This window comes from Erinaceus europaeus, chromosome 2 (genome assembly GCF_950295315.1).
Source record: "Erinaceus europaeus chromosome 2, mEriEur2.1, whole genome shotgun sequence".
NCBI lineage: Eukaryota > Metazoa > Chordata > Mammalia > Eulipotyphla > Erinaceidae > Erinaceus > Erinaceus europaeus.
Window position 1 is genome coordinate 190,316,969 of NC_080163.1, and position 12,510 is coordinate 190,329,478.

Genomic DNA, 12,510 nt, shown 5'->3' on the forward strand with positions numbered 1-12,510 from the left:
CTCCCTTGGTGCTGTCCAGGTGTTTTCATACAGTGTCAGGGATTGAACCCGGGGTCTCATGGGCAGCAAGGCACATGTTTCCACCCAATGAGCCATCTCCCAGCCCCTGTGTATGTGTCCAGTTGCTTACTTTCTTCTCTTTGATACCATCAGCTCAGAAAGACAACTGGAGTGGCATCCGGTTCACTCAGTGTCTCTGTCCCTCACTCCCACTGGCCCAGCCCCGCTCCTGGATAGTGGGTAACATAGCAGCCTCTCTCCACAGTTCACACCTGCCATCCGGCCGTTCCTGCAGACCATCTCCATCGGGCTGGTGTCCTTCGGGGAGCACTACAAACGCAAGGAAACTGGCATCAGTGAGTCCCAGCCGGCCCTACTCGCCCCTTGCCTCACCTTCCCTCCTCAGCTCCCCACCCCCCACAGCCTGACACCCCTGCTGACCCCCAGGTGTGACTGCCAGCTCCCTCTTCACCAGCGGCCGCTTCGCCATTGACCCGGAGCTCCGAGGGGCTGAATTTGAGCGGATCATACAGAACCTGGATGTGCATTTCTGGAAAGCCTTCTGGAACATCACTGAGATCGAAGTGCTATCGGTGAGCCTGAGGGCCCCCACCTGCTACAGGTCAGGGATACTGAGGCACAGAGACCATTGGGTCACCTCAGGTCTCTAAAGGACTACAGGCCCAGCCAAAACAAGAGGGGAAAGGCTGATGCTCAGAGGGTGGCTGGGGGGAGGCCCTGAATGCTGCCTCTCCCCAACACCCCTTCTGCTCCCTCCCACCCAGTCTCTAGCCAACATGGCATCAGTGAACGTGAAGGTCAGCCGCCTGCTCAGCCTGCCACCTGAGGCCTTTGAAATGCCGATGACCTCTGACCCCAAGCTCATGGTCACCATCTCACCCCCCCTGGCCCACACAGGCCCCGGGCCTGTCTACGTCAGGCTCATCTCCTATGACCTGCGGGAGGGACAGGTAGGAACTGGTGCCCCTCTGCCATGCCCACCTGCCCCTCCTGCCTCTCTGAGCACACCCTCTGAGGTCACCCCAGCTTCACCCATCTCTCCTCCCTCTCAGGACAGTGAGGCACTCAGCAGCCTGATCAAATCTGACGGCCCCCGGAGCCTGGAGCTGCGGCCACGCCAGCAGGCGCCCCGCTCCCCAGCCCTGGTCATCCACATCCACGGCGGTGGCTTCGTGGCCCAGACCTCCAAGTCCCACGAGCCCTACCTCAAGAGCTGGGCCCAGGAGCTGGGCGCCCCTATCGTCTCCATCGACTACTCCCTGGCACCTGAGGCCCCCTTCCCCCGCGCCCTGGAGGAGTGCTTCTTCGCCTACTGCTGGGCAGTCAAGCACTGTGCCCTCCTTGGTGAGCCCAGCCCCACCCCATGCCAGGTTCTCCTCCCTGCCACAGCCTGCTAGTACCTCCACCCCAACTGCAGCCCAGGGAAGCATCTGATACCTTCTGCCACCTGCAGTCCCTCACCTTTTCTGTCCCATCCCCCACCCCACCCCCACAAAAAAAAAATCTTATTCTATTTCATATGAAGGAGAGAAGCCAGAATAATACTCCGGATCAAACCAGGGGTTTCTAGCATGCAAGTCTTGTACTCTACCAGTTATACTATGTCCCTAGCTGCCTATACTGTCCCCATCTTATTTCAGCCTCTGTACCACCACCCCACACCAACCCCCACTGCTCACCAGAAATGCCCCCCTCCAACTCCTGACCTTTTCTTTCCCCTCCAGTTTCAGCTCCTGTGAGCAAATCCAGGGTCCCAGGAAACTATCCCACCCCTGAGCAACCTTTTTTCCTCCAGGGTTATTGCTGGGCTCGGTGCCTGCACCATGAATCCACCGCTCCTGGAGGCCATTTTTCCCCCTTTTGTTGCCCTTGTTGTCGTAGCCTCGTTGTGGTTATTATTATTGCCATTGTTGATGTTGTTCGTTGTTGGATAGGACAGAGAGAAATGGAGAGAGGAGGGAAATACAGAGGGGGGAGAGAAAGATAGACACCTGCAGACCTGCTTCACCGCCTGTGAAGCGACCCCCCTGCAGGTGGGGAGCCGGGGGCTCGAACAGGGATCCTTATGCCGGTCCCTGCGCTTTGCGCCACATGCGCTTAACCCAACTGCGCCATCGCCCGACCCCCAGCAACTTTCTTTTCTAAAGAAGTTGTGAGGGAGTCGGGCGGTGGCGCAGTGGGTTAAGCGCACATGGCGCAAAGCACAGGGACCGGCGTGAGGATCCCGGTTCGAGCCCCCGGCTCCCCACCTGCAGGGCAGTCGCTTCACAGGCGGTGAAGCAGGTCTGCAGGTGTCTATCTTTCTCTCCCCTCTCTCTCTGTCTTCCCCTCCTCTCTCCATTTCTCTCTGTCCTATCCAACAACAAAGAAACATCAACAATGGCAATAATAACTGCAACAAGGCTGCAACAACTAGGGCAACAAAAAGGGGGAAAAATGGCCTCCAGGAGCGGTGGATTCATGGTGCAGGCACCGAGCCCAGCAATAACCCTGGAGGGAAAAAAAAAAAAAAAGTTGTGAGAGTGAGCCAAGGAAACATCATGGTTCTATAAAGATTCATGCCTGAGGTTCCAGGTCCCAGGTTCAATCCCCAGCACCACTATAAACCAGAGCTGAGCAGTGCTCTGGTCTCTCTCTCTATCTCTCTTATTAAGGGGGGCGGGTACAGAGATCGAGCACGCTCTTCCACTGTCGAGTTCTCTACTCATTTAGTCTGTGGTGCTGGGGATTCAGGCCTGGGACTGACACATATAAGGTGCATTCTGTATCCCTGCCCTCCCACTTCTGGGAGGCACAGAGCAGGGTGGGGCCCTGCCTCAGAGCCCAGAGCCTACAGGCCCAACCCATCTGTGCTGTCAAGCTTGAACTCTGACCTTCTCTGCAGGCCACACCCTCCTGAAATCAGCCCATTCCTCTGGCCTCCCACTTTTGTTTTTTAACTGACACCAAAATGATCTCTGGAGTTCAGTGCCTGCATGACAAATCCACCTCGGCCATTTTTTTTTCTTTTTTATTTAATAGGACAGAGAGAAACTGAGAGGAAGGGGATGACAGTGGGGAGATAGCATAATGGTTATGCAAAGAGACTCTCATACCTGAGGTTCCACAATCCCAAATTCAATCCCTTGCACCACCATAAGCCAAAACTGAGCAATACTCTGGTAAAAAGAAAAGAAAAAAGGGGGGAGGGTGATAGGGAAAGAGAGATACCTGCAGATCTACTTGACCACTTGTAAAGACTCCCTCCCCGCAGGTGGGGATGGGGGTTTGAACCCAGGCCCTGGCACATGGTGGCATGTGCACTCTGCTAGGTGCTCCACTGCCCAGTCTCCTGTTTCTGACCTCCAGCTCCTTAGTTTCCCCAGAGCTTCCTCAAGTCCCAGCGTCTCCACGCCTTCAGTCTTTCTAACCCTCTGACCACCATCCCCCCAGCACCTACTAACCCCTTCCTCCATTTGCCAGTGTTGCCAACAGTTAGCGAGACCCTGGGGTTGGGGCACCCCTTGTTGCCCCAGAGCTCAAGTGCCTCTTCCCTCCAAACCAGGCTCCACAGGGGAGCGGATATGTCTCGCGGGGGACAGCGCAGGTGGGAACCTCTGCTTCACTGTGTCCCTTCGGGCAGCAGCCTATGGGGTGCGGGTGCCAGATGGCATCATGGCAGCCTACCCGGCCACGATGCTGCAGTCCACTGCTTCTCCCTCTCGCCTCCTGAGCCTCATAGACCCCCTGCTGCCTCTCAGCGTGCTTTCCAAGTGCGTCAGTGCCTATGCTGGTAAGGCCAGGCCCACGGAGCTGGGGAGACTTGGGAGTTGGGGGGGGGGGGGTTCCTGCATGCCTGGATCCAACCCCAGTCTGCTGGGGCGGAGGGAGGCCTGAGGCTCCTGCTCCCATTGAAAGTATCAGCTAGTGCACAGATGGCTGACATTCTGGGTGTTGAACTGAACCCAGAAAGAAGAGACCAAGTTAGCCCCCTGTCCCCGCTCCATGTCACTTGCAGGTGGGGAGACAGATGACCAGTCCAACTCAGAGGAGAAGGCACTGGGCATGATGGGACTCGTGCGGAGGGACACGGCCCTACTCTTTCGAGACCTCCGCCTGGGTGCCTCCTCGTGGCTCAACTCCTTCCTGGAGCTGAGTGGGCAGAAGCCCCACAAGAACGTTCCCAAAACAGGTGAGTCTCAGTTCTGGGCGACTAGGAGGGACCCCAGGAAGTACAAGCACACCGCCAGTCCTGGGAGAGTAACGGGACCATACCCTGAAACAGCCCTGCCTTCTCTACCCACCCCTGGTCACCACTACAAAGCCTTGATTCTCTGCCACATTCCTCAGCCTAGAAATTCCAGCATTCCTGGCCCCTCCACTGACCTCAGAGTCCCAGCAACTATGGACGTGAGCTTGCAGTCAGCCCTTCCCAGAAAGAAGGAAAGCCAGAGAAATGGCTCTAATGGCCCACCACATGTCCTGATTTCCAGTCCCCAGTGGGTCCTCATGAGAGTCCAGTCTCCTAGATTCTCCTCAGGCTTTGAACAGAGGAGTAATAGGTACTCCCACCCATCCTCAGGAGCTGGCTAAAAAGCCTGGGGTAGAGGGACCAGCAGACTGCATGGAGTCTGGGAAGTGAAGAAGGTACCCAGTCTTGGGGCACTCAGTTACAGGGCAGATACTCCATGGAATACTATTCTGCAATCAAAAAGGATGATATTGTGTCCTTTTGGAACAAAATGGAGAAAACAATATTTTCTGAGTAACAGGAATTACATATTTAAAAGTAGATGCGGTTTCTATGATTCAGAAACCTATTCCAATTGAATATGCTTCATTTAGTTCTTTTTTAATCTTAGGCTATCCCAATAGAGAAAAATAAATGCATACAGAGAGAGAGAGAGTTAAAGGGATTTGAGTTTTAGGCATGTGGGCACTGGGGTCTTCCTTGGATGATTAAAGTGGCAGGTACAGGGGTCGGGCAGTGGTGCACCTGGTACACATATCATGTGCAAGGCTGGGTTCAAGGCACCACTACCCACTAATGGGGGCCCTTCATGAGTGGTGAAGTAGGTCTGTAGGTGTCTTTCTCCAACTCTGTCTCCCTTCCTCTTAATTTTGCTCTGTCCTGTCAAATAAACAAATGTTTAAAAATTAAAAAATGAAAAAAAAAATTTTAAATGGCCACTGGGAGTGGTGGATTTGCAGTGCTGGCACCAAGCCCCAGCAATAACCCTGGTGGCAATTAGAAAGAAAGGAAGGAAGGAAGGAGAAAGAAGAGAGAGAGAGAGAGAGAGAGAGAGGGAGGGAGGGGTTGGGCGGTAGCATAGCGGGTTAAGTGCACATGGCACCAAGTGCAAGGACAGGTGTAAGGATCCCGGTTTGAGCCCCAGGCTCCCCACCTGCAGGGGAGTCGATTCATAGGCGGTGAAGCAGGTCTGCAGGTGTCTATCTCCCCCCTCTCTGTCTTCCCCTCCTCCCTCCATTTCTCTCTGTCCTATCCACCAATGACGACATCAACAATAATAGTAATAACCACAACAAGGCTACAACAACAAGGACAACGATGGGGGGGAAATGGCCTCCAGGAGCAGTGGATTCATGGTGTAGGCACTGAGCCCCAGCAATAACCTTGGAGGCAAAAAAAAAAAAAAGAAAGAAAGAAAGAAAGAAAGAAAGAAAGAAAGAAAGGGTGGGGGAGACAGCATAATGGTTATGCAAACAGACTCTCATGCCTGAGGCTCCTAAATCCCAAATTTAATCCCCTGCACCACCATAAGCCTGAGCTGAGCAGTGCTCTGGTGTTTCTCTCTCTGCATCTCTCTCAAAAATAAAACTAATAAAAAATTTTTAAAAAGAAAGAAAGGGAAAGAGCAAGTGTACTCTTTATATATTTATATATACTTATTAGTGGGTAGAGACAGAGAGAAACTGAGAAGATATGAGGAGATAGAGAGGGACAGAGACAGATACCTGCAGCCCTCCTTCACCACTCAGGAAGCTTTCCCCTTGCAGGTGGGGACCAGGGGCTTGAACCTGGGTCCTAGCACACTGTAATGTGAGCACTTAACCAGGTGCACCACTGCCTGGCCCGCTAGGAAGAACATAAAGTGGCAGGCATAGCCTCTGAAGGCAGGCAGGCAGACACGCGCACATACACACACTCTGCCCCAGACTCATCCTCAGCCATACCAAGTACTCACTGGTTCTGGGTGGCATAGACAAGTAACAGGGTCTGTGATCCCTGCTTTGCTCCTCTGTGAAATGGGCATAATAGTGCCTGCCTTGTATGGCTACAAGGACTGGGTGTATCTGTTTGTGCCAAGCACCCAGTACACCCATATAATAATAGCAGGCTGTGCCTTGTTACTGGAGTCACCAGGCCTGTTCCAGACACACACACACTCCCAGATTGCAGGGCACCACATGGTTAATCGCATAATGTCTTATATTTTGGCTTCATAGATGGATAGAAACAAGTAAAAATTTGGGAGAAATGGTGGGAGAGATAGCACAGGACTTAAAGGCTTGAGGGCCAGGGCTGAGTGGTGGCACACCTGGTTGAGCACACACATTACCATGCACAAGGACCCTGGTTCAAGTCCCTACTCCTCACCTGCAGGGGGGAGCTTCATGAGCTGTGGGTCAGGGGCTCCCCTATCTGCAGAGGGAATTTGGAGGCCCATGAAATAGCTCACTTGGATAGTGTTCTGCTCTGCCATGTGCAGGACACAGGTTTAAGCCTAACTTCCATTGCCATGAAGGAAGCTTCACTGCTGTGGTGTCTCTCTCTTTCCCCTTCTCTGTCTCTATGAAAATAAATAAATGGTGGTCTGGGAGGTGCCAACATGAATAAAGCATTGAACTCTCAAGTATGAGGTCCCAAGTTCAATCTCTAGCAGCACATGTACCAGAGTGATGAATGAATGAATGAATGAATGTCACTCCAGATGTCCACAGCCCAAGGCTGCAGCCCCCAGGCCGGCCATACACACCACACAGCAGAGCCAGGCTTGCTGTGCACTGAGGCCCCTGACTCTGCCCTCTCCCTGCCCTGCAGAGTCCATGCGCCGCAGCGTGTCGGAGGCAGCACTGGCCCAGCCTGAGGGACCCCTGGGCACCGACTCCCTCAAGAACCTGAATCTGCATGACCTGAGCCTGAGGGGCAGCTCCGAGTCCTCAGACAACCCTGAGCTGTCCATGTCAGCCGAGGCTCTGGGTCCCTCTAAGCCCTCAGACATCAACTTCTTACTGGGCCCCGAGGACTCCCGTCAGGAGATGAATGAGATGTCCAGCCTCAAGGACAGCCCCCAGGGCATGAACGCCGCCTTCCCCAAGGGCTTCTACCCAAAGATCTCCAACCTGGCCAGCATGCAGATACCCATCTACTCACCCATCGTCAAGAACCCCTTCATGTCCCCGCTGCTGGCCCCTGACAGCATGCTGCAGACCTTGCCGCCAGTGCACATCGTGGTAAGTGCCCTGCACTGCTGACGGTGCCAGCAAGGGGTGGGGTACAGGTGCATGCAGGGGGGCAGCTGGGGGTGGGGTGCCAGTTGTATTCCAGTGATGCGCTACAGAGGGACTCTCATTTTGGCTCCATGGCATGGAGGTGGGGTGGGGTGTAGTGGGGGGGGGGTTCTATTGGGAAGCAGCATGGAACTGATCTCATGTGTGGAACTGGACCAGGGAGGCAGAAGGAGGGAGAGGGAAAGAGGCACGTAAAGCACTGTTGCACTACTCAAACTTCCCTCTCTGCTGGTCCTTGGTTGCATGTACAAGGACACTCCTCCACCCACCCCCACCCCATCCCCCTGTGCCACCGTTTGGCCCTAATGCTCGGGCTCAAAAAAAAAAAAAAAAGCATGGATCTTAGGCCAAGGTGGGCACACCAGGTGGGCAGCAGGCGTCGGGAGGTGTCAGGGTGCCCACTTTACTCTGCAGTCCTGAAGGCCACGGGGCAGTGGAGCAGGAAGAGGCGGGAGTGGGAGGAGGAAGAAGAGGCGGCGGCTTACCGCCTTCCCTGGCCCCCACCCCGCAGGCCTGCGCGCTGGACCCCATGCTGGACGACTCGGTCATGTTCGCGCGGCGCCTGCGCGGCCTGGACCGGCCGGTGACCCTGCGCGTGGTGGAGGACCTGCCGCACGGCTTCCTGAGCCTGGCGTCGCTGTGCCGGGAGACGCGCCAGGCGGCGGCGCTTTGCGTGGAGCGCATCCGCGCGGTGCTCGCCCCGCCCGGCGCCGCGGCCTCGCGACACGCCCGGTCCCCCCTGCCCCGCAGCCCCGAGCGCCCGGCCCCGGCGCCCGCCCCGCTGCTCGTGTGACCGCGCCCGCCCGGGTGGAGGGGCCGCGGGGGGCGGCACTAAAGGCCTGTTGATGCCACCTGCGCGGCCGCGTGGTGAATGCGCGGGAGGGGGCGGGACCCCAGGCGGCGGGAGGGGGCGGGCGCTGCCGGCCGGGGCCGGGGCGGGGGCGGCGCGGGAGGGAGCGCGCACGGAACCCGCCTTCCCCGCGGCACCTGCACTCCACCGCTGCTTTCTGCTGCTGCTGCGACCGCCGCGGGCCGGCGCGGACCCCGCGGGTCGGTCAGTATGAGTCGATTGTAAATAAAAGTATTTAATTGGTTTGGACTGGGTGTTTTGTCCGCCAGGGGGCAGCAGCGGATTGGGCCGCACAAGACCACCTGAGGCTTTGATGCCCTGGCTCCCGGAGGGCCCGGGCCAGGTCCCATTCTCAGCACCATCTTAAATCAGAGCTGAGCAGTGCTTTGGGAAGGTGGGATGGAGGGATGGGTGGATGGATACTGCCAAGACTCAATTTCAGGTCCAAAGGCACTGGACCGTCCTCCTAAAAGTCCAACCCCACCCCGTCAGATCTAGTCCAATTCTAGTCAGGGGGTTCTGGGGTCTCTGCTCCTCCTTTTTACAAACCTGGTCCCCATAAGAAAACCTAGCTCTTGAGTCCCAAGGCTCCAGTGACTCAAACTCCAGAGAACTGAAGCGAATCTAGCAGAAAACCAGAAACTGACACACATCCCCAAAATAAATGACACTGGAAGCCCAGACTATACTCAGTTTATCACTAAAGTTCTTCACAAGATTCAGGGTGGACCTGAATGGGAAATCGTATCTGTCAGTCAGGGCAGGGGGCGGTTATCTTAGACTGGGAAGGAGGACATACGTACACATACACACACACACACACACACACACACACACACACGCACACATTTGCACTTTGCCTAGGATAGTCACGAAGATCTCCACAGAGGAAGTGATCTGAGTTTGACCTTAAAGGATGTCTGGGCTGAGGCACAAGCCATAAGGGTAGGGGACTGAAGGACGGGTGGGGCAGATCCCAAGAGTTGGAAGCCAGGCTAGAAAAACAGGACTGACTGTCATGCAGTGAGGGTTACAGGGGAGTGAGGGTGAAGATGACACTCAGGTCTGGCCAGAGTAGCAGGTGGACAGCGAGGCTGTTTACTGGCAGTTTCTGAATATGTGAGGGGTGTGGCAGCCTTGAGGGCAGCTCTGCGCACAGGAAGAGCAAAAGGTGGACACCCAGAAGGCTGCAGGAATCCGATCATGTGGGGCACTCACTTCTGGCTGGAGCAGAGGGACTGGAACCTTCCCAAGAAGACTGGGCAGGTGAGACGGGCAGAAAGGACCAGAACAGAGAGCACTGGGGAATTCGAACCCCGATAGGGAAAGAAAGTAGTGACAGGCGGGGCTTAGAGGGTGGGGCTCTAATGAGCAACTGCAGAGGAAAGAAGAGGATGTGGGGGCTGGGAGACAGCAGGTAATCCCTGGCACCATATAGGAGCACTGTGGACAGCAACAAGAGAACTCCAATTCTGTGGGTGGTGGAGCAGTGTTTTGATATCTCTGCCTCTTTCCTCTCTCTCTAATAAAATATATGTGATACTTTTCTTTTTAATTATACTATAGGTCAGAAGATCGCTCACCACTAGAATCCATGTCCTGCTGTGTACGAAGCCCCGGGTTGAAGCCGCAGCAGCACACAGGGCCACCATGGACAGTACCAGAGGGAGCTCCATGGGTGGTGGAACAGTGCTGTAGCTTCTCTCCTTTCCGTTTCTCCCTCCCTCCTGAAAAACAGACTGCTTGGCAGAGCCATGCTTGTGCAGTGCCCTAGGTTCAATCCTCAACATTACATGAAAATTTTTTTAACTATATAAACATAAAAATGGGTTAGGAGGCATCTCATCAGTATTTCTTTTTTTTTTAATATTTATTTATTTTCCCTTTTGTTGCCCTTGTTGTTTAACATTGTTGTGGTTATTGATGTTGTTATTGGATAGGACAGAGAGAAATGCAGAGAGGAGGGGAAGACAGAGGGGGAGAGAGAAAGATAGACACCTGCAGACCTGCTTCACCGCCTGTGAAGCGACTCCCCTACAGGTGGGGAGCCGGGGGCTCAAACCGGGATCCTTACGCTGGTCCTTGTGCTTTGCGCCTCGTGTGCTTAACCCACTGTGCTACCGCCCGACTCCCAATCTCATCAGTATTTCACAGGCACAAGGCCCTTGGTTCATAACCTGGCATAAATAATGACAACAGTGGTGATGAAGATTTAAAACAAAAGGCACTGGGAGTCGGATGGTCTCCCATCCGTGCAGCGGGTTAAGTGCAGGTGGCACAAAGTGCAAGGACCGGCATAAGGATCCCGGTTTGAGCCCCCGGTTCCCTACGTGCATGGTGCATGGGAGTTGCTTCACAGGTGGTGAAGCAGGTCTGCAGGTGTCTGTCTTTCTCCCCACCTCTGTCTTCCCCTCCTCTCTCCATTTGTCTCTGTCCTATCCAACGACATCAATAACAACAATAATAATAACTACAACAATAAAACAACAAGGGCAACAAAAGGGAATAAATATTTTTAAATGATTTTTTTTTTTTTTTAATAAAAAAGGCACTACAGTAGATGAGGACTGTAGTATTATTCTTGGGCCTCAGCAGTGAGCAGGTAGGTCTTTGGAGAGCAAAGTTGATGCAAGGTCATGGGGTGGGCAGGAAAGCATGGAGGGTTGAGGCAAGAATGTAAGGGAAGGAACTGAGCTAGGGGGTACCGAAATCTTCCACAATAAAAGGGATGGGGGGGGATGCAGGGGGTTAAGGGCACATGGTGCAAAGCGCAAGTACCAGCATAAGGATCCTGGTTCAAACCCCTGGCTCCCCACCTGCAGAGGGTCACTTCACAAGCAGTGAAGCAGGTCTGCAGGTGTCTGTCTTTCTCTCCCCTCTCTGTCTTCCCCTCCTCTCTGTCCTAGCCAACAACGACAGCAATAACAATACTGAACATGTTTTAATGCTGCCAGAAAAGAAAGGGAGGGAGAGACTAAATGTCCAGGAGCAGTTTCCTGAGGAAATGGGAAGAAAGGGACAGTCACCTCAGAGACATTCATTTATCCAACAGGTGACATTGAGTCAGCCTTTGAAGGAAGAGGGAGCCACAGTCCAGAGCTCTTCCTGCATGTCCAGGCCCACTGGCCTAAGTCACAGCACCCCCATCCACTCACAGGAATTCCTACTCACTGCTGCAAAAAAAAGCGCCCACAAGTTCATTCTTCATTCAGGTCCCCATCCCAGAATACCCTTGTTCCTCAGGCCAGAGCTCTGGGTCTTGTCCTAAGATGAAACTCCTAGTTCATGGCCCATCAAGCCCCATGTTCAGTTCTTTCCAATTCCTGAGTCTCTGCCTATCATCTGGGGCTTCTGGTCTAATCCTCTCCATGCTCTCCTGCCTGGGTTTCTGCCCAAGCAGTAAGTGAGCAGGCACTAGAGACTCCATCTTGTTCTCCCATGATATCTATCTCCCCCCCGCCACTTACTTTATTGGACACAACAACAAAGAATGTTCTCATGTTCTGTGTGTTGCTTAGCTAGGAACCAGTCACAAATGGATGGGGAGGGACAAACAAGAAATAAAACAGTCACACCAGAGAGATTCGGGGCGGGGGCTGATCTGTAGAGGTTACTGCACAGTGGGTCTCAAGTTCGGCAAGGAACAGAGCACCCTGCCCGGGTGGTTATGCACTGGTGATTGTCAAATAACTGAAGTTAGCTAGATGTGACTAAACCTCCCTTTATTTCTCTCACTGGCTGGCTCTTCCTTTTTATCATATGAAAGCTAGGTTCTGGCCTGGGAGCAAGATGATTTTTTGAGACATGAGCCTCCCATCTTAGGTTGCTATCACCTGAATAAACTTGCTTGCTTTGCACCAGCCTTTGCCTCTTGATTAACCAGACCTTCCAGCACCAAATTTTGGCATTTCAATACCAAAGTCACCTTCTTAGCTACTGCGTCTAATCTCATATCTCCAATTGTGTCTCCAGCTCTAACCCTGTCCAGTCCTCCTCTGCTCTAAAGTCTTCCATAGTTCCTGGATACCCCTCCCCGGTGCCAAGTCCAAGCTCCTTAGCCTGGCCTCTGCTCACCTTCCAGCCTCCAAGTTCCCACACACAACGTAGACCTGACTACCGTTCCTTGT

General features: G+C 54.0%; 2 protein-coding genes across 10 annotated transcripts in view; one reads left to right on the forward strand and one right to left on the reverse strand.

The window, feature by feature from the left end:
• LIPE (lipase E, hormone sensitive type) overlaps positions 1-8,592 on the forward strand; it is a 26,389-nt gene extending 17,797 nt beyond the window's left edge. For 7 of the 9 annotated variants that reach the window (XM_060186004.1, XM_060186005.1, XM_060186002.1 and 4 more), the window contains exons 3-10: positions 266-356; positions 448-593; positions 786-971; positions 1,074-1,365; positions 3,566-3,793; positions 4,019-4,192; positions 7,064-7,476; positions 8,045-8,588. In XM_060186004.1, coding sequence (XP_060041987.1) covers positions 266-356; positions 448-593; positions 786-971; positions 1,074-1,365; positions 3,566-3,793; positions 4,019-4,192; positions 7,064-7,476; positions 8,045-8,326 — 1,812 coding nt within the window. In that variant the 3' untranslated portion in view covers positions 8,327-8,588. Of the gene's footprint in view, positions 1-265; positions 357-447; positions 594-785; positions 972-1,073; positions 1,366-3,565; positions 3,794-4,018; positions 4,193-6,953; positions 7,477-8,044 lie in introns of those variants that run through there. The other 2 variants (XM_060185999.1, XM_060186000.1) reach the window with 2 other exon arrangements.
• The window catches only part of LOC103122355 (CD177 antigen), a 167,288-nt gene that overhangs the window by 153,997 nt on the left and 781 nt on the right, over positions 1-12,510 (reverse strand). The gene's annotated exons all lie outside the window — the stretch shown is intronic.